The sequence below is a fragment of the Onychostoma macrolepis genome, chromosome 14 (assembly GCF_012432095.1).
Source record: "Onychostoma macrolepis isolate SWU-2019 chromosome 14, ASM1243209v1, whole genome shotgun sequence".
Taxonomy (NCBI): Eukaryota; Metazoa; Chordata; class Actinopteri; order Cypriniformes; family Cyprinidae; genus Onychostoma; species Onychostoma macrolepis.
The window spans coordinates 31,409,367-31,431,920 of record NC_081168.1 but is presented as its reverse complement, the minus strand read 5'-3'; the positions used below and the strand labels follow the sequence as shown (position 1 = coordinate 31,431,920).

The 22,554-nt window shown below is 37.6% G+C and overlaps 2 protein-coding genes across 3 annotated transcripts; both read left to right on the top strand.

Annotated features, from left to right (window-relative positions):
• The first annotated feature begins 3,934 nt into the window (after nt 1-3,934).
• Nucleotides 3,935-9,478, top strand: polr1d (RNA polymerase I and III subunit D). The gene is made up of 5 exons (XM_058797235.1): nt 3,935-4,097; nt 7,154-7,251; nt 7,466-7,542; nt 8,816-8,898; nt 9,087-9,478. Exons 1-5 carry the CDS (start codon nt 3,963-3,965, stop codon nt 9,129-9,131), a joined length of 438 nt encoding a protein of 145 aa, XP_058653218.1. The 5' UTR covers nt 3,935-3,962; the 3' UTR covers nt 9,132-9,478.
• A 1,872-nt stretch (nt 9,479-11,350) lies between these two features.
• Nucleotides 11,351-22,540, top strand: sybl1 (synaptobrevin-like 1). Of its 2 annotated transcripts, XM_058797234.1 has the most exons (9): nt 11,351-11,370; nt 11,466-11,559; nt 13,085-13,255; nt 13,338-13,395; nt 14,105-14,242; nt 16,619-16,709; nt 16,792-16,859; nt 16,939-17,031; nt 20,810-22,540. In XM_058797234.1, the coding sequence occupies exons 3-9, from the start codon at nt 13,110-13,112 to the stop codon at nt 20,876-20,878; spliced, it is 663 nt and encodes a 220-aa protein (XP_058653217.1). In that variant the 5' UTR covers nt 11,351-11,370; nt 11,466-11,559; nt 13,085-13,109; the 3' UTR covers nt 20,879-22,540. The 2 variants fall into 2 exon arrangements, with proteins under 2 accessions (XP_058653217.1, XP_058653216.1); XM_058797233.1 differs by lacking the exon at nt 11,351-11,370 and having other exon boundaries at nt 11,379-11,559.
• Nucleotides 22,541-22,554: the final 14 nt, after the last annotated feature.

The following is a 22,554-nucleotide window of genomic DNA, read 5'->3' as shown; positions in this document are numbered from 1 at the left end:
TTTCTGCCTTATGTTAAACTGCTTTAAATTACTTATTTTCCACATCAATCTACACTCCATACACCATAATAGTAAAGCAAAAAACAGGTTTTTAACATCTTTGCAAATTTATTAAAAATAAAAAACGTAAATGATTCCATTGCATAAGTATTCATACCCTTATCTGGGACAGTTGAAATTTTGTTCAGGAGCATTCATATTGTTTGTAGATGTTAATAAAAGATCTAACTGCTGAAAATGCATATTAGAGCAAAGACCAAGCCCTGAGGTAAAAAAAAAAACTTCCTGTAGAGCTCAGAAACAGGTTTGCGTCAAACCACACATCTGGGGAAGAGTTTAAAAAAAAGTTTAAAAAAATTCTGCTTCACTGAAGGTTCACAGAAGCATGCAGTCTCTGTTACCCTTAATGGAAGAAGTTTAAAACAACTAGGACTCTTCCTAGAGCTGACCTCCTGGACAGCTGAGCAATTGATGGAGAAGGGCTTTGGTTTGAGTGGTGAACAAGAAGCTGATGGTCACTCTAGTTGAGCTCCATGATCATATATGCAGATGGCAGAAACCTACAGAAGGACAAACATCACTGGCCAAACTCAATCCTCTCCTCAGTGCACTGTAAAAAATGACCGTGATTTTAACGGTAAAAAACTGTGAAAAAGCTACGGTAAAAACCTGTTAAATGGTTAACGGTAAGTTCCCCTAATATATACGGTGAAAAACTAATAGACATTTCAGACAATTTTACGGTGAAATACCGCTTTTGGAAGTGAAAAAGAATGTAAAATTTACAGGGAAAAAACGTAAATTGATGTTCCCAGAATTCCCTGCGTTGCATTTCACATTTTGTTTGAATTTGATGTTTTTTCTTTGAAATAACTAGGTTTCTTCTTACTTTCTTCTTATCAGTTATGGGTTGTATGTTACATCTAATGTTGTTAAATTAATGTTTATTGCATATTTCAGTTTAATGAGTCTCACTGATGGTGTTTAGTGTTTGTGTGAATGACACTGTGCACCTTCTATATATGTTAGTATTTAAAAGCTGCTTGTGATGGGCGTTGGTTCATCATGTGACTCTCATCACCTGCATTTGGTGGTTATCAGTGTATTTCAAAGGTACAAAACAGATTTCAGTACTTCAATAGGTTGGTATATTAATATTATATCAGTTAATGAAATTGCGGTATTTAACTGTAAATTTAAGTTAAAACCGTAAAGCCTAAAATGTTGCTACCATATATTTTACGATAGAATTCCGGCAACCACAGCTGCCGTTTTTTTACCGTAAATTTTACAGATTTTTTTTTTTACAGTGTGAAGACATGAAACCACGCTTGGAATTTACAAAAAAGCAACTAAAGGACCCTGAGACTGTGAGAAACAGATTCTCTGGTCTGATGACCCTCAATACCAAGCATCATGTTTGAAGGGAACCCGCTCTGATCATCACCTGCAGAGTACCATGCCAAAAGTAAAGTGTGCTGGTATCAGCCTCATGCTGTGGGGCTGTTTTTCAGTGGCAGGGACTGAGGGACTCATCAGAGAAGAAGAAAAGCTCAATGCACCAAAATATAGAGATAGCCTTAATGAAAACCCAGTCCAGAGCATTCAGAACCACAGAAGGTTCACCTTCCAACAGGACAATGACCCTAAACACTCAGCAAGAGTGGCTTATAGACGACTCTGTGAATCTCCTTGAGTGGCCCGGCCAGAGCCTGGGATTGAACCCAATCAAATATTTCTGGAGAAACCTGAAGATGTGCGTCTGCCCCATCCAACCTGACAGAGCTCGAGACGTGAAGAGGAGAGGAGAAGAATGGCAGACAATTGCCAAATGCTGATGAACAAAGCTTGTCGCATCAAACAAAAAATACTTGAGGCTGTAAAGGTGCTTCAGGTAAATTTTTAGTTAAGGGTATGAATACTTATGCAATGTACTTATTTCAGGTTAATTTTTATTGTTAATAAATTTGCAAAGATGTTAAAAACCTGTTTTTTGCTTTACTGTTATGGTGTATGTGTAGATTGATGTGGAAAAAAAGTAATTTAAAGCAGTTTAACATAAGGTAGCAACATAACAAAATGTGAAAAAAATTACAATACTTTTGTAAGGCACTGTAATATATGTGTGTGTACTGTGTATATTTATTATGAATATATACACACATACACACACACACACACACACACATGCATGTATATATTTAAGAAAATATGTTATGTAAATACATTTAAAATATTTATATATATATATTATCAATTACATTAATATAAATATATGCATGGAAATACAGGGACATATTTTCAAAATATATACTGTATGTGTGTGTATTTATATATACATAATAAATATACACAGTATACATACATATATTATGTAAACAAAAATGTTTTGGATGTAATTAATTGTGATTAATTGTTTGACAGCACTAATATATATATATATATATATATATATATATATATATATATTATAGCAGCACTTACATTTAAGGCAGATTCATTCCTAATCATAATGAATGTATGTATTATCTTGTCAAATTCTTAAATTCTGATAAATATACATGCAAGTATGCATGACATATGCACCATTTGTTTTGAGAGAGAGGTGTCATAAATGTATTTACAATGCAATTACAATTTCATAAATGTTAATCACAATGCAATACAAGATTACTTGTCAAACAAATACAAAACACTTGAAATCATAGGCTATAGATTGCAGAGTGTGCACATGATATAGTAAAATTACTTCCAATGATACTGAAAATAAATTAGTAGCCTATTAATAATAATAGATTAAATAAATATTACTCGTTTATGTTATAAACAAAAAAACATACAGGTTATACAGGGCAATTCATATCTTGAATTTGGGGACATTTTTATTGTTTTTTGTGGCATTTCCAACCTTTCACACCAACACCAGACTAACTAGGAAAGTGTTAAATCTTGCACATTGTATTGGTGCAGAGATGGCACAACCTGATATTGCCAAGTGCAACGTGTTCCTGTGTCAACATATTTTGTTGACCCTGGAACAACATTTTAATCCAAAAATATAATCTTAACCATATTCCTACACCTAAACCTAACCTTACCCATGAGTAATCCCTAAAATCTGAGGAACTGATAGATGAATTACACTGATGTACAAGCACCAAACACTGATTATAATCCTAAACTTCACAAAAATTATAAACTGGTTCTTGAAATCTGATTGGTTAATCACAATGTTGTTCCAGGGTCAACAAAGATGTTGACCCAGGAACACGTTGCACTTGGCAATATCAGGTTTGGCGCAGAGATGAGTATGTGTACGTATGTGTAGTATGTTTTTACCACATTAACCTCTGTCCCATCATCACACCTGTGGTCTTCATGTGCTCTGGAACACAAATACAGGACGAACGTCATGTAAACAGAGCACAGACCGCAGCTTTCAGTGTGGGGTAAAGGTGATCTGACTGCTTCTTAAACATTAAGTAATTATTTCAGCACTGGATTCTGCTTGTTTTCACAATTCTTAAACAAAATAAAAAAATAAGCCAATTTTTTGCTAAAAAAAATAAAAAATAATAATAAAATAATAATAAAAAAATACACAAACCCTGCTGTATGTAGTTGAAACTTTCTATAGCCTACACTTTAATTATTGCTTTTAAAAAGGCGAAAGGGATCCACACTATGTCATTTCTTAAACGTTTGGGTAAAAAAAAGGAAGAGTACAAACAGCAAACTGTAGTAGGCATAGACATATATGTGTGTGTGTGTGTGTGTGTGTGTCTATGGTAGTTAGGCCTATGGATTGCGATAATCCAAAAGCCTATGGGAAAATCCTATTGCTTTTTTGTCGAAGGAACCAGTTTCATGCTAACCGCCGATCCGCCTACAAAGTGACGTCATAGTTCCCCCACTCTATTGGCTCTATCGGCGGAGTCGGACAGAGTCAGTCAGACCCGCGCATGCGCAGTAGGACGGAGTCGCAGTCAGACCCGCGCATGCGCATTAGGACGGAGTCGCAGTCAGACCCGCGCATGCGCAGTAGGAAGCGCAGCGGCAGCATGGCGGAGCCCGCACGGAAGCACGCGCTGGAGATGGTAAATCAAACTTCATTATTCACGCATTCTGTTTTTATGAGTTTATTACATGTAAATATGGAAGAATTTGGGTCAAATGCTGCAGTTCTGAGTGTTGTTATAGTAGACTGTATCGCTACAGTGCAGGATTTCCTCGTGTTTCCGAAGCAGATAAACATAATATTAACACAAAACAAATCTAGATATAGATAGTATTTTAATAGTAGTAAATTTAGCTTTAAGAGAATATAAATGCTGTATAACCCGGATGAGCGAACTAAAGGCAACAGAGGCGAACACAAAAAACACAAAACAAATACTATTTGTGGATAACGTTAAATATTACGCCCGTTTCACACCGCAAGCGTGAGCTTCGCGGCAGCATCACGTCAGCGTAACTACAGCGTCACTGCAGCGTCAGACTCGCAGAGTATTCACACTGGAAGCGTTTGTTCAGCGTCACAGCAGCGGCTCCAAAGCGACATATTTCTTTACAAAGACAACTATAAATTTGTTTTTAGAAGTTGGTCAGTTATAAACTTGAAAGTTTTGAAGTCTTGGGGATTAGCGTGTAAATGGTCAACAACAAAAACATCTCCTATCATGTTGTTTCAGTCATACTCAAATATAGAAAGTGCTGTTTATACTGTTTTTTAAAAAAATTATTATTATTTTTTAATAATATATACTTTTACCCATATCTCCATTTCTTATAGAAGCTGTCAATAATGAATGAATAATGAATTTATTATGTAGGCCTACTGTATATACTCCATTGTAACTTAAGATCCTGAGCAAGATGAATTGTTCGTTGTGAGTTTGATAAAATGCTTTAAGTTATAATTTGCTTATGGCAATTAAAAATTAAAAACAAGTTAAAATGGGTAAATATTCTACACATTTTTAATTGTTCATTTTCTTTCCTGACATACTCCAATTCGTCTTAAAACACACTAGACATGCTTATTCTGTGCATTTTTAGCACGTTTTGTGTGAAATATTTATTTTGTCCATCAAAAGTGTGCTGTCACTTTAATTGAGCGTGAGCGGCGCAGCAAAAATAGACTCGGCGCCGAAACCATCGCTGCAGCGCTGCTCACGCGCCGCTCCTGCTCGACGCTCACGCGCTGCTCCTGCTCGACGCTCACGCGCTGCTCCTGCTCCCGGTGTGAATGCACTCATTTGTTAACATGGGCGCCGAAAAAAATACGCGCTGCTCACGCGCCGCTCACGCTTGCGGTGTGAAACGGGCGTTAGGCCTACTTTTAAAAAATGTGTCTGTCAGTAAAATAAAAGAAGACCGATTAATATAATAATTTACCTGCTTCTAGACAGCAGTGTGATTAATATCATTAATATGTTAAGCTGTAACTAGAATGAGAGATTCCATGTAGTCGTACAATTCTTCATATGACACAAGTTATTGTATTTTTCTGAGAGCAGTAACTGTAAATGACTATCATATGCAAAAATGCAAATGTGATATTACTATTCATTTATAGTAATGATATTCATTTATTTACATTTTTAATTTAGCAATTTTAACTTTTACAATTTAAATTGTTGCCTGACTTTTTAATTGTAAAAATCAAGTGTTTTTGTCTTATAACATAATATTTATATTTTAATCCTTATTTTGCCAAGCAGAAGTGATTCATTAGCAGCCAGTTATGGATAAATAACTAGAAAAATAACTCACTGTAAAACTATTTGTGCTACAAACCAGTGAGTTCATAATTACAACAATACATTCAAAGAATATAAGAAATACAAGTTTGCAATATCAAGCAGAATATTTTGTACAGTCAAAATAATAGTTAAGGTGGATAGCAGAGATACTGTACATTCATGTTTGTTTTCATAGCATTTTTTAAAATATATATATATATATATTTTTTATTTATTTTTATTTTTTATTCCAATTGATCAATTGATACAACTAAATGAGTTCAGTTATGTGAAGATTATTCAGATTTAAAAGCTCAGTTGAGCACAAAACAGTTTAATCTGTAGAGAATGACACTTTTTTGCGTCCAAGAGCTTCATTTTGCTGCTGCAAACCCAGCCGTGGAAACGTCTCAAACTGAAACGCTGCTTCTGCCCTGAAACAAAGCGCTTGGCTTCAGTTTGCCCACGGAGGGCCTTATGAGACATTTAACCCACTTCATAGAAAACACAGAGATGTGTATCGCTGGTCGGTGATGAGCAGCAGATGCAGCGGCTGAGGACGCTCTTCAGCGTAATGTTCCAGATCTGATGTAAAAACTATACTGAATATGTACATTAATATTACATGGTGTCTGGTTTGGAATAAATGCATATACAACAAACTCTATGAGGTGAATCCAGCAGTAAATGAAAGAAGTAATCGCTGTTTGTAAATTAGATAAGACGGGTTATTTATACAAGATGTGGAACTGGACGTCCGAGACTCACTCATTCATATTAACTGAAAGGAGAAGAGAAACCAGTTTGTGACTTTTTTGAGTGTAAAAAACTATTTTAATAGAATGTCCAATTATAAATGATATTAGACGATGTGTTTACTCAGAAAATATACTAAAATACTTTTTTTAAAGTCTTTCCTGGAAGAATTTTAGAGCTTGATTGATTAAATTGAAAGATTCTATCTGATTTTTATCAGTTCCTTTGTTGCGTGTGTTTTTGTAGTGATTGCTTCTTAAGAAAATGTTATATTATTGTAAATGATGTATTATGATGTGTTGCCATGCTGTAGCTATTGTTGCTGATATGATGTTAAAACATACATACAGTCCAACCAAAAAATATTCAGACGCAGATATAATTTTTGATATTTTTTTACTAGTGTGTGCAGGACTCTATAGTTCATTTGTGCAACTGAGGACAGCAAAATAAAGTAAACTGAGACATATTATACCCAAAAATGCTTCATACAGTGGACTTGGGATTAAAAAATGAGTTCTTCTCATATTTTATTACCATTTTCTAAACTATAGCCAATAAGCTGTGATATAATGTGAGAAGTATGTGTAATACACCCGTGTTGGCTGTGTGGAGGGCAGATGAGTGATGTCTGTGTCTGTATGACTGCGCAGGTGCGGGCGGACGGCGCAGACGAGGGCTGCGTGACGTTTGTGCTTCATGAAGAGGATCACACGCTGGGGAACTCGCTCAGATACATGATCATGAAGAGGTCAGAATAACTCACTGCTGCAGCTGCCCTCCTTTAGCATTGCCTCTGTGACATTAATGAGACGAGACGAGCGCTAATGCTAATTACAGAGGAGTGTTTGTACATGTCGTACTGATCAAAAACTATGTATAGCCTGAATGCACTGTACGTCGCTTCGGATAAAAGCGTCTGCTCAGTGCGTGAATGTAAACATGGTGTGGTTGTGTTTCTGCAGTCAGGACGTGGAGTTCTGTGGATACAGCATCACACACCCGTCAGAAAGCAAGATCAACTTCCGCATACAGACGCGAGGTGAGAGTGTGTGTGATATCTGACCGAGAGCACTCGACTAATACAATGAGACCGAGGTAAAACCCAGCAGCTCTCATTTGTTCGTTTTTTTAAAGAAAATAACTAAGTAAACCAACTGAAAGATGTTTTTAGAAGTAGCTTAGCTCTTATCAGTTCCATTAGTGCAGTGCTGGAGTAATAAAACTAAAACACTCAAAATGAGTATAGTCTTGTAGTATCTATGATTGGTCCCCGTCTCGGCATTTTTGTGTCATGCAACGCACTGATTATCAAGCGTCAGAATGAAGATGTTTCTCATAAACACTAGGAAAATTGTGTCTTTTCATGGTTTTAAGACTAAAAATTAATTTTAGGTGAGATGTTAAAAATCAGTGTAAGCTTAAAACAAATTACAATAATGATATTGAATATTGAAATTCAGCAGATGCTACATTTCATCACTCTTTAAAAGAAATAAAAAGTAGATTTAAAGCTATTATTAAGCTCTTCCCCTCCTTTAAAATCATCGTGGACCTGAATCCAGATGTGCTGCATGTTTATTTCAGTGAACAGATCGCTTAACACATCTGCGGATCTCATTAAACTATCCGGATTAAGTTGCGTGTTCTCGTGTTCCTCTAAAAGGGCAGATGTGTGGAAGACAGCAACGTAATGACGTCATATCATTAAAAAAGACACCTGACGAAAAAAAAAACTTGAGGAATTTCTGGACCTTTATAGAGAAACAGCCAAGCGAACAAAACTACATTAATGTTATAATAGATAAATTATATGTTTTTATTTTATTTAAACTTTTTTTTTTTTTTTTTTTTTACATGATTCCCAATTATTTATATTCACAGTTTTTTACAGGCTTTACATTTTTATTTCAATGTTGCAATTAGCAATTCATTTAATTGTGTCTTTGAAACAGCTGATAACATCCGTCACCGCTCAGATTAACTGCATGTGTGTAAGACTCCAATACAGTTATAAAGTTATTATTTCATCACTAATAAATCTTTCAATGAGTAAAACTGGCTGTATCTATTAGCCTATAGACTACACAACATTGTTATATTATTTTCAATTCATTTCTAAGTTATTATTATTTTAAATTACTGTCCCTGGGTTAATGATGGGAGAAACGAACCTTTTTGAAGCACCTGTTGCTATGACAACAACTCCAGGATGCGCTTCGAAGAACCAAGCAATCCGAGATCAAGTCAGACCCAGCTAACTGAGTACGAAGAGCGTTGCGATGACTGTTGATTATCTCTGTGGTGTTGTGCAGACGGGATCCCGGCGTCTGAACCCCTGCGCAGCGGCCTGAACAGCCTGACTGAAGTGTGCAAACATGTGCTGCACACCTTTGAGGTGAGGCGATGGATGTGTCCTGTTGATCGTCATTTCAAATACAGTTACTAAAATAATGATTCATTCTTATTGTGAAGTTCTCATATGGTGAAATATGTCGTGTCCACTGTTCTCAGACACTGATTCTGCAAATGCATTAATGTCGTTAGACTCAAAGCTGTGTTTGTGTCGGATCTTGATTGAAACAGGCACGGATGCAAGCTTTCAGGGATAAAGAAGAGCCGATGTCATGAAGATCAGGACTCTCTCAGGATGAGTGCATGGTCTGCTCTTCACTACACGAGGAACAGTGTATATGTATGATTTTGTATATCTTATATTATGTACATTAACTGGTAAATGGTTTGTGCCAGTGTCGGTTTGTTTGTCTATATGAAAATATATGTTTGAACTGTTCTAAGATCATACAAGGAATACGTTTTCAGATATAAAAATCACAGATATGTTTTGGATTGATATTTATTCGCAGTGTTTAACATGAGAAGATGCATCATAAATCATACGAGACACGAGTGCTGTGATCTCCGATGATTCATTTAGATATTGAGCATTCCTGAACAATAAAAGCAGATTGTAATAATGTCTTGTGCAAGTCTTCATTCCTGTTTGTTTCTCAGGTCCATATTTTGACAAAATAACGTCCTTCATGTCAGATGTGCAGGTGAAGGGCGCTCAACGTGAACAGTGTTGAACTGAATGATTGACATGTTTTAGAGGCACGTGTGTGTGTGTGTGTGTGTGTGTGTTTTGCATTTGTCAAATGTGGGCTAAACATCACTTTATTTTGAGCTGGACTGATAAAGGCAGAAGACTTCATCCTCTGGAAAACACACAGTGCTTTAAAGCCTCTGTCCACACGTTTTGAGGCGAATCAAGGCAAGTTTATTAATAAAGCACATTTCATACACGGTGGTAATTCAAAGTTCTCTTTGCATATAAAAGGAATTAAAATAATCATACAAATATATAATCGCAACAATAAAACAACAAATGTAATTTTTTTTTTAAATGATTACAAAATTGATTTAAAACAGTTAAAGAGTATAAAATGATTGTACATAAAATACAGTGCAATCAGTTGGGACGTAGCACAGTGCTCGTTCAGTAACTGCACAGCTAAACATGAGTTTTGAGTCTGGGTTTAAATGTGGCTAATGTTTCAGCACATCTGATCTCTTCTGGATAGTAGCTAAAAGCAGACTCCCGTGTTTTGTGTGAACCCTTGGTGTTTCTGACTCGATCCTAATGATCTGAGTGGTCTGTTAGGTTTATATTCAGCATGGAACATGACATGAGGATATAAAACACCAGAAACTGACGTAGAATCCAAACAGACAACATTATAAAGGACATATATTTGTCAGTAGTATATAAATGAACAGTGTGTGCTGTTTCTCCATGTTTTCTGCATGCATATCTCTTTAACACATCGTTCATTGGACAGATTCAAGGCTTTTGTTGAAATTACAGATCATATTTTCACACTGTTGTATTCCCGCTGACAGACAAGGCCCTGTTTCTATATTATTATCTGTGCTATTTATACACCAGAATCATGGTGTTTTTTCCAGCTCTATCTTTACTCAAATAACACTTTGCATATTTCTCTTTAAATATCACCCTTCAAGCCATTGCTCAGTTATGGATGTTGATGCTGTGTGAAAATATGAAATCAACTCATCAACAGCACAGTGAGGTGTGGGCTGATCTTAATTTAACTCTAATTACAGACAAACACAATCTGGCTAAACTAGTATGACACACAAACAGTTGTACTTTCAACATTTTTACTGAAGACAAAAATGATAATTGACAGGACATAAATAAAGTGGCACAGGTGTCCTGTCCTTTAAATACAGGCACACGAGGCCTGATTACTGACACATGTGGATGGTCCAAAATGAGTCGAAGTCTTAAGCTACAGAAAATGTTTAGGAAACTCAAGGGTTCACTTACTTTTGCCACGCTGCACTTTAATGATTACGGACTGTATGCAGTAAAAGTACATACAGTACTAATGTTATTAGTGTAGTCAGACTGTGTTTGTCTATTACTGTGAGTTCAGTTCAGATCAGAGCTCATTCTGTGTCTAATCCAAGTATTTTCAAGGGTTCACAAACTTATTCCTGCCATATTATACATTGCATTATAATACCAACAACGAAACCACAAAGCTAATGTGAGGGTAGGAACAGTATAAATACAATAAAAGGTTATTCTAATTTTATCAATATTTCTATATTAAGTTTTTAAAGTTATTATTAACATTTGTATAGTTATATGAAGCTCTGACCGTTTGTTAAAGTCATAATTTATTTTATTATTTCATTTTATTGTTTCAAACACACATAGGCCTAACAGAAAGATGCATAAAACAAGTCCATGAAGAAAATGTGCAAAAAATACATCCACCGTGATCCCCGCCTGCTGTGCGCGCGCGCGTGACGCAAAGCGGAAGTCTCGTGGTCGCACGTATGTGACGTAACGCGGAACACTGACGTTTGTTGATTTTTCGGTTTACACGGACCGCTGTTATTTTTAACTGGAGTATTTATTTATGATTTCAGCCATGTTTGTCAGGCAATGAAAGTGCCGTTTATGCCACTGCGCTTTAAAGACATCGAAGAGCGGAGCTCGAGCGGCGCTTCATCAGGATCTCAGGTAATGATCGAGAGATTAATCTCCCACAGTCCTCTGATATATCACCAGATTAATCTGTTTCTGATCGTGTCGATGTCCTCAGCTCGGTTATTAACTTCAGCAGAGCAAAATAAAGCACATATAACATCTGTAATCTACTCATGAACACTGTCACAATAATAATAACACCCATGATTACTGTCGCAGTCTGTAATGCTCGCTAATATTACATTAGTACACGCGAATACAGAGTGAACCGTTATTATTTATTAGAAAAATAAACGTTTGTCCTGTAAATCTCAGTCATGTTGTCCAACCAATGTGCAGAAAACCTAACAATACAGTAGATGATGTGTGATCTGGACACAGGTGGACAGCTCGGGCAATAGAGTTCAGTAGAGTTGTGTGGCTTCATGTTTTAGAGTCTAGTCTATGTGTCCCGATGCACTGAGCCGAGTGTCAGATCTGCACAGCATCAGATGCTCAGAGAGGGCAGTTACAGACTCCTGGATGCTGTCTGTGTGTGATGGTGACACGGCTGTAGTCTGTGACCACATTCTCATGTAATCCTTTGGTTTTGTAATATTGTTTCTTGTGAATAAAAGCCTCAGGAAATATAAAACCGTTGACCGCACACAGTCAGTGTGACCCAATACACTGCATTCTCAAACAGAACTGACAAATTGCAGATGATAAAACTATTCAAAATTTCTACTTGTTTATCTATTCTGTGTCTTATATGAAGTCTTTCCACGCCACCAATTGATCTCTGCTGTCCTCAAGTGAGAGATTTTCACATAAAGCTGACCTTTAATGGATGTATAACAAGTAACTCCCAAAATGATAGACTTGTGCTGACGCCCCACGCTTTCAAAATTAGGATTTTCACCAAAAGCGGTGTTGAGCTCGTTACTCAAATTTGTGGCAAGTTACTCCTTTCAAAAGTAGTATTATTACTTTCTGGCGACAGTAATCAGTTACTTTACTTCTCCTTCACGCCCCACATATGTTTTAATTGTGTATATTACCCACAAAATGTTACTAACAATGTATTTCTGCCTCATCATTTGACCAAAATCCACACTAGATCGCAGTCAGAAGTGATTACAAACACTGAGTGAAGATTCATAGTGACGTTTAAGTAAAAGTGTTGTATTAACCTCATTAAATGTGTAGCTTGAAGCTAATTGTAGCTATAATTTCTCTGTTATACTCATATAAGATTATATTCCATGATGCATTTTATCAAAAGAAATCATACAAGTTCACAAGAATATAGTAACTAAGTAACAAGCTGTTTTATGGATGGTAACTGTAATATTATTACTGAAATCTTATTAGTAATCACTACTAGTAGTTAGGTACAAAACAAGTAATATTATTACTGTAACTAGTTACTGACCAAAAGGCCACGAGTCAGAAAATCCTCTTGCCTTCTTTGTTTTGGGTCCTTTGATGTTGGCTCTTTCTACCATTGCAATTCCTTGATTTTATCCCGTATTATAAGATATGAGTTATGCTGAACGTTGCTGTGTGTGTGAGTCAGTGTGTGGTCAGCTGTGTCTGCGGCGATGGCTATCCTGTTTGCGGTGGTGGCTCGAGGGTCCACGGTCCTGGCTAAACACGCCTGCTTCTCCGGAAACTTCCTGGAGGTGACGGAACAGATCCTGGCCAAAATCCCCTCGGAGAACAACAAGCTGACGTATTCCCACGGCAGGTACGGCCGAGGTCGAGCGCTCGGGCTGAGGGTGTCCACTGACATCGACCCGCTCTGATGCTTCTGTGCTGTTGTTTTCCAGCTATCTGTTCCACTACATCTGCCACGAGAGGATCGTGTACCTGTGCATCACCGATGACGTGAGTGTCTGCGTCTGCTGCTGAGCTGCTGATGTCGCTCACTTTGAGCTCATCTTTAATATGACTCGGGAACGGCGAGGGATTCGTTCTCATCCCATTGAAATGATTAGTTCACCTCTCGAGTCTTCGGGTCGGAGTAGTATTGGATACAGATATAAGTTAATAATTCCCAACCTTCCTTACAAACACGTTTACAGTTATGTGATGCATTTCTGGTCTCAAATTGTAGCTTAGTGTTTCTCACAGTTCATTTGTAAATTTCTGGTAACATAATGTGGTAAAAAGAGGCTTTAAGCTGTTTCAGTATGATGAGGAAAATCTCTCTGATAAAGCACAGATACCTACATATAATAACAGCATACAGTTATTACAAATATTTAATCGAAGTGAAGAAAAGAACGAACGACTCGAGAGATGCGCTGATCGTTTCTGTTTCCGGTGCAGACTGCGTAGCTTAGTTTATGGGGATACAGATCGGGAGCTGAGGGAAGATAACAGACTGCATGATCTGAAACTATCAATTAATCGATTCTGTTTCTCATAATCTGGTTGCATTATAGTTTTATTGCGTAAACAGTCTTATTCAAAACATTGCGTAAGTAGATGTGTTGTGGAATTTGAATATAAACATGCATTTTAATTATATTCTGCTGAAAGACTGGTTGATTTTGATGATTCGGAGTGAGTGAAATGATGGTGTCTCTTGCAGGAGTTTGAGCGCTCGCGTGCGTTCGGGTTCCTGAACGAGGTGAAGAAGCGCTTCCAGACCACCTACGGCTCGCGAGCTCAGACCGCGCTGCCCTACGCCATGAACAGCGAGTTCTCCAGCACGCTGGCTGCGCAGATGGTACTGCTTCACCGATAAACACCATCAAATCAAATCTCTTTATTGTCACACATCATGTACACAAGTGTACCAATGGTGAAATTCTTAGGTGCAGACTCTGTGCCATGGCAGTACAAGCAACAAGATATAAAAAATTTACAATATACACCTGTTTATTCTGCGCTGGGTCTGTCTGTGTGCTTGGACACAGGGCTCTCTTGATTGCCTAAGACACATGTGACCCTGGACCACAAAACCAGTCTTAAGTGTCAATTTTTCGAAATTGAGATTTATACATCATCTGAAAGCTGAATAAATAATCTTTCCATTGATGTATGGTTTGTTAGGATCGGACAATATTTGTCTGAGATGCAACTATTTGTAAATCTGGAATCTGAGGGTGCAAAAAAATCTAAATATTGAGAAAATCACCTTTAAAGTTGTTCAAATTAAGTTCTTAGCAATGCATATTACTAATCAAAAATTACGTTTTGATACATTTACGGTAAGAAATTTACAAAATATCTGCATGATGCATGAACTACAACTACATCTTGTACAAACTTATACATATTATATGTTCAGAAATAATATGAGGAAAATGCTTTAAAAAATCTCAAAAGTCAAGGCAATTCAAATTCAAAATGACTGAAGGTATAACACCAGTAGACTATTATTAGACTATTATTAACTAAATGTTCTGTCAAAACAACGAACAGCAGCTTTCAGTCTGTCACCATGATGCAAACATGAAATATCAGACACACAGTAGTAGTTCTTTACAGGTATTTTATTTGATTGCGCTGCTTTTCCATTATTTTTTATTTTTTTTGTAAACATGGACGTGTTTGACTGCTTCGTTCACGTCTCTTGCAGTGTGTCGTGCATGAAACCGCTTTCTGAAACACTGCTCTCAGGTTAAAGAAGTTCATTTTTCCTCTTCCACTGCCGCGTCGCATCTTTATCTACACAAAAGCTCATTCTGTGATATGAGCGTGTCACTCGTGAGCAGTTAATCAGCCGGATCATTATTCTTTTCTCTTTACTGTTATCACTGGCATATTGTCAAAGGATCTAATTCTAAAGTTTAGTAATATTTCTATTCAAAATCGAGATTCCTCGATTTCTAAAAAATAAAATCGTGGCAAAACATTAAATTCGAATGAATCGATAAAATAGGAAAGATCGCCCAGCCCTAGTTTGCACACACAGCAGCTCCAGAACCTGTGGGTTTTAACACAGATTGCACAATTCGATTTAATTCTGATTTGATTCATTATTTTGGATATATATCAGGCACAGTACATGCTAAATTTTCTCAAGGAAAAAAATCTCTCAACTAATGCTGTAAAATACACTTGAGTCAGTTGGTACTACGTTACTGCAATCTTGAGCTGAGCACTGCGGTCCGTCACTCCTCATTAAACAGTGCCAAAACAGCATTTATTGTCTGGATACTGTAATACAGTGGACAGAATTTGAAATCTGAGACTTTGTTCTCTGAGACTCACAAAGCTTATTGCGATTTATTGGATGGGAGGTGTGCTACAATGTTCTGTGTTTTGACTGAAAACAGAGGAGAATAATTGATTCTTGGGATTTAAGAATTGATATCTTTAAGTAAAAATGATTTTAATCACCAGAAAGCAAGTAAAATCAGTTGAATTCATAATTTCATCAGCTCTAATAATTTTTAGAACTTTAATAGTAATAAGGCTCTATGAAATGTTTTATTTTTCTACATTCTATATTCAAAAAATGCAGTAATCAAATTATAAAACTTTAACAAAGACGTTTAAGTTTCTGAGTTTGTTTGATGATGCAAAACATAACTGATCACAGCAATGTGATAACACTGCTCATTACTGCAATAATTATTATTTGCACCTTTGTCACAGCACATCAGACTTTGTTTCAGTGCTGCTTTCTGAATACAGATAAAGAAAAAGCCCAGGAGTTCTCGACAGTGAACTGAAAGTGTGTAGGTGTGGGTCATGTGTCAGGATTAAGAGGCCTGTGATGGTTGTTGAGCTTTAGCTGAGACTTTATTGAATGCTTTCACATGACTGTGTTAATCTGTGACTCTCCACTTAGAGAAATATGTAGCCTATGAAGTCTTCGTTTAGCAGACGCTTCTGAACTTCCCACAGTCCAACAGTGATTTACAGTAAACGTACAACATTAATAGTCTCCTAGGAGCAGCTTCATGGGATATATGCTCTGCATTGATGTAGATCCAAAATAAGCAGAGTGACGCTTCATCACTGCCAAAATGTAAAAACAGCTTTTGCTGCACCATGTTGTAAGCATCTATTGACCGATTAAACGTTGTATTTTCATGATATTAGCAGAAGGTCGGGATGTCATTATATACATGTGCTTTGCTGTTATTGCTAGAAACATCACTCGGATCCCAAAGGCTCAGACAGACTGACAGAAACACAGATGCACGTAGACGACCTGAAAGGCATTATGGTCCGGAACATCGGTGAGGCTCAGTCACTTTGTTCAGTTTTATAGATGTCAGCGGGGACTTTTGAGTGAACGTGTGCTGCGTTGTGTTGCTGTAGATCTCGTCGCTCAGAGAGGAGAGAGACTCGAGCTGCTCATCGATAAAACAGAGAACCTGATGGATTCTGTGAGTTCTGTTTGAAACATTAGTTTAAGACACTTTATGGGATTATGTATGCTGATGATTATTCCTCTTGTATGTGCAGTCCGTCACCTTTAAAACAACGAGCCGTAATCTGGCCCACGCCATGTGTATGAAGAACCTGAAGTTAACCATCATTGTCGTAGTAATCGTGCTGGTAAGTTCTGGAGCTCACAGCAGGTAAAACATCACAGTCCAGTAGCAGACAAACCCCAGAGAAACACAGCAATAACAGCTATATCTCAATGTGTTTATCCTCTGATATTGTGTAGAAGAGTGACTCTCCTCATTTCAACCAAACGGCAGTTGTTGCAAAATATTTCCAAAATGTTTCACGTCAAGTCACTTTTATTAATAAGGAACTTTATACTGTACAGATTGCTTCAAAGCAGCTTCACAGTGATGAACAGGAAATAACGATTCAGTAATGCAAACCGTTCTGCTGGAAAACAGCGCAAAAAAAGACTATAAATGCTGTAAAACAGAATAAAAATCAAGCTCAAAATAATCAAGTCATGTTCTCTACACTGTGTTTCACTAAATAAAACCCAAGGAAGAAGGAGATGTTATAATCTTCTGCTGTTGTCCGATCTCATGTTTTGTCTCACTGTGTGTACTGCAATGAGCATGAATAAATAAGGATGTAATGATATCAAATCCCGCGATACACTATTATTGCGATTATTTAAAAAGAAAAAACACGACAAATGAAAAATTGGGGGAAAAAATGTAAATTGTTCATTTTGAAGTTAAATTATTCTAATGCGCTTTGAGAGTTCAAAATTAAGAGCTCCAACCCATGTTCTTAACTACGAAACTTAAGTCAGAAAACACCGGATCACGAGCTGAACGCATGAACAAAGTGCAGCTTCGCTTTGAAACACAGCAAAAACAGACTTGATGAAAGGATTAAGCATATTGTGCTTTCAGTTTGAGTTCATTTGACAGACACTGTGCCAAAGCATAGTGGCCCAAAACTAATTTTGATTTTAAAAACTACACTTTTTGCCCAGAAGACCTATCATTTCATATCGTCATGTGACCATGATAACATCGAGACAGTATTGCTATCGCGATATTGATAATATCATTACATCCCTATCCCTATACTAACCAACCAACCTAACCAACAACAGACAACCTCAAGACTACAAACCACATCTCTAGAGACCTTGACCTTCCTGTTTGCACTGTATGTAATGTTGTCAAGAAGTTTAAGTGACCCCCGAGACACTTCAGAAAGCACCCAGGGATGTTTGAAACGGATCTCTGGACTGTTCTGAGGTGGTCAGGAATATAAGAGAACTGATGCAGTTTGCACAAGAGGAGCCTCCTCAGAGAATCACCCTGGGACAATTATCCCGCTTTTACCATCCCACTTTCTTTGGTGATCAGACCAACATTGGTGATGTCTTCATCAAACTTAAACAGTCATGTGTCAGTAAGCAGTACAGCACTGGGCTCAGAGCGTTGGCTGTGGAGGGTCTGTGAGGAGGACATGCTCCTGAGGTCTGGTGAGGAAGTCCAGGATCCAAACGTGTGGCATTCGGTCCCAGATCTGGATCAGCTTGGTTGGATTGACTCACATGGCAGTTGTTATTGTCCAGCTGGGTATGAAGAGTGTGTGATATGGCATTGTCAGTAGATCTGTTGAAGTGGTGGGCTATTGGTGGAAGTTCTCGCTTTTTGGCGTGTTTGCACCGCAGGAACTAGGAATGGTTTTCGTTCTAGGAACTCTGTTTTGAGGAACTAAGTTAGCTCCTACTTCAGAGTAGAGTCTAAAACAGTTCTAGAGGAACCATCAGTGACGTGTACGCTGACACGAAACACCGGCTACACGGCATTTTTAAAAAGCCATGTGAAAATATTTACTCCACGAGCTTGGAGAACAGCGATGACGGCATTTACCTGTTGTCTGCAGCCTTGTGTTCTTTTCTCAGCCTCGATCATATGGAACACTGCAAGTTGTCATAAGAGATTGAGATCGTTTTTGTGCTCTTTTAATCGTGTAAATTGTGCGTTTACATTCCATGTCCGTGCATGGCGTGCTCCATTCACTGGTTGTTGATGTTTGTAAATGCCGCGACTAAAGACGTCGCTGTCGGTGCGAATGCAACCAGGAAAACGACCCGAGGGAGAAACTGGTCCTCGACCCTGCTGGCTAGTTCCTAGAACTACACGGTGCGTAAACTCCTAACGTATTTCATTGTAATAGGGGTTAGTGGCACTGGGTGATAGTGATCGAGACAGCTCACCACTTCAGCACAAGAGAAGATGGTGATGAAAGCAGGCAGGTACTAGTTCGGTTTTTAGTTCAGTAAAAATTCACATAAAGACGGCAGTCAGTGAGTTCTGGATTTCTGTCTGGACCAGCAGACTTGCTAATGTTGACTTGATTAAAAGTGTTTTTCACGTCTGCTACAGAGACAGTGAGACTGGTGTCTGCAGGGGTTTGCACTGGAGGATCATTATTTGTATTAAAGATTCCCGTCCCCTTTATTCCCGTTTCGTTCCATGTCTCCAGATTGAAGCGCACTGGTTCATGTACCTTGTTGCAGATTTCAGGAGCAGTCGATGGTTTCTGGTTATCAAATGAGAAAACTGTTTTTGCTCTTGTGTAGTACTGAATGAATTCTGTGACCACTGTGGCATATCATTAGCTATGTTCCCATCCAAAGTTAGGAATTAAACTTATGCGTGTTAAACACTTGCGAATAAAGCACCGTTTACATCCAGTGAGTTGAAGAGAACAAAATCGTGACTTCCTGATTAACTTTCGCTAAATATCACGAAGAAATATTAAATTTGCTGCAGTAGGAGAGGGCACTGTATATAATAATTTTTGTATACTATAAATTACGAGCTTCAGAGCGTGCAGATGAAACACGGTCATGCTATCTTATTTTTGGAGCCTGCAGTTCTGGGAGTTAATTATAACGACGCACTTTGACGAGACTTTGCTCAAGCGTTTCAGATGCTGTGCGATGAGATTGGTCCGTTGGTTGGTCCAGTTTTATGCTGTCCCATTGCAAAGTCACATGTCTCTTTTGATGCGGATTAAGGAATTTATTCAGTAAAAGTGTTTCTTCCATAGTTTATACATTTTTTCTTACCGGAAAAAAAATTTGTCTGACTTCGTTGAGCGCATAAGCTTTTTTTATGCACATTTTTTAGAATTTATGCGTATCTTGGTGTTTCCATGCAATGTAATATCCCAAAATGTGCATAAAAATAGGTGGATGGAAACATAGCTATTGATCGTCTCTAAGCATATCCCAATCCAGAGTCTCAAAGCAGTGCTGACGCCCCTGTGGTGCTTCTGGTGTCCAGCACAGCAGCAAACACATCACGGTCTCCTCTCACGCTCCTTTATGTGAGGTGTAAGAGTGGTCGAGGACACGGTGGTAATATTTTGGGTAAATATTCATGAAATTGGATCATCTTCAGCCAGGTATGAACACATCATGCCAGAACCAGCTGGGACTGAAACAGATTTATCAAGATAGTGTTGTCTTTATTGTCTTTTAGAGCTGCTTTACAGCAGAATCTGAACGGTCTCTGTTGTTGAGTTTCCATCATTGATTCTGTTATGTCTCTGTATTGTACAAAGTATATATAAAATAAAGGTGACTTGATTTATAATATTATTTTTGATCCACATGCTCACTTCACATGCTCACTTTTTTCACAAGCGCCTAAATGGTATAGTTCTCCAAATGTTTTGGAGATGGTGATATTGCAGTTTGGTTTTTATGATGCGTGCCATGTAAAAATGTCATGATGGGTTTTCCTTGTTCCCTCCTGTTTTTGCACTGAAGTATTGTAATGAATGCTGTTAAATGTCCGCTGGCTCTTAGTGGCTATGCATGTCAGCAGGCCAGATGAACTTTAGCCAGTCATTGCTGTTAAATAACACCTTTGTCTTGTGGTCTCAGGTGGTGCTGTATTTTATCGTGACGGCCGCGTGTGGAGGACTCAGCTGGCCGAACTGTCGGAAGCAGTAGAAATCCCCTGATTGTCCCTCAGTATGTGAGAGCACTCGTTCTGCCCAGCTCCGCTCCGCTGACTAGAGACTCACAGCACAGCACTGAACTCCCGCTGTGTTACTGTGCTGCTCCAAACAGTACTTCAGCATCATCGCCTTTCCATGTTGATCGTTATCGTATATGTTTGATTCTTTGGGTTCTTTTCACAATGTTGTAATGCAGTTCAACTACATGAAGCATTTAAAGGAGTAGTTCACCAAGAAATGAAAATTCTGTCATTGTTTTTTCTGTAGTACACCAGATGTTAATTCATACTGCTCAGTTCCATTCCATGAAAATAAAAGGGGATTCATTCTGTTCAGTTTTAGAAAGTGCCATAAAAGTATCATAAAAGTTGTCCGTATGACTTGTGCTGTATTCAGTGTTTTCTTAAGTTGCGTAATAGCTTTATGCGAGGAACGAAATTGAAGCCATTATTGACAGAAAATCTTCCCCTTCATTATTGTAGAGCTTAATTCTCATTTGCTGTTGCATTTTGCAGATGCTGCACATTACATGCGGGACACCTCCAAATGCAATTTTTAATGCATATTATTATTAAAGTACAAATATATAGTTATTTGAGAAATTTAAGCACTTGAATAGTGAATTTCAGCTGGGTTTGTTTCTTCCATAAAGCTATTGTACGACTTGGCGAGTGTGTGTGTGTGTGTGTGTGTGATGGACTACTTTTATGATACACCGGTTTTATGACCTATTTTATTGCATGGCAAAAGCAGTGTAAATCATCCACTAACCGCATCTTTTTAGTGTGTTTCATGGAGGAAAGTAAAGCAGGACTGGAACGACATGACTTTTCTAGGTTTGGGTGAACTACTCAAGCCAGCGGTTACTAATCTTCATTACTTACAGCAGAAGAGCTTAAAGAGCAATGATGAAATAGAAATTGATGAGTTTTAAGAGTAATGACCTGACACTTGTGTTTGCTCTGTTTTAATTAGGTTTGCTTACAACAGTCATGATATGTATGTAATCATTTACATTTATAGTTAGCGTACAGAGGGGAACTCTATAGTTCCTTGATCTTACTAAATGTATTTTCTACAGTATGAACTAATTTCAGTCACCAAGATTGTTTGTGATTGATTGATTGATTGATTATTGCGTAGCATATTGAAGTAGTTTGCGCTGTGTGAACAATAGAGTTAATTGAATTCAAAAACTGCATGTTTTTGGGTGAATCTAGTCAATGTTTCAGCCCAAATTGTGCGTAAAGAAAATGAAGCTGGATCATTATGAGGCCTGTTATTTTACATTGACATATTCAGCACATTTTCCTAAAATTATCACATGAAAAAGAAAGAATGAATCATGTGTAAGCTTCTAATTCTCACACGAAATACAACAGATACACAGAATAGTAAACAACCATGTATAGAAAACAGAATATAGAGCTACATCCAAGTATAGAGTGTGATGTGCAGGAGTGGAGCGAGTATGTACAGGCAGTGTGAATACATTTGAATTTACATATTGTATTTAAGATTAAAGTGCTGTGAAAAAGTTTGTACACACCATAAAAAGTGGGTTTGTTCCCCAGCATATTGAGACATACAAAAGACACTTGGAATGTACATTTTGTAATGATGTGTACAGCTTAAATAAACAAAAATGCCTATATCACGTGTTGAAAA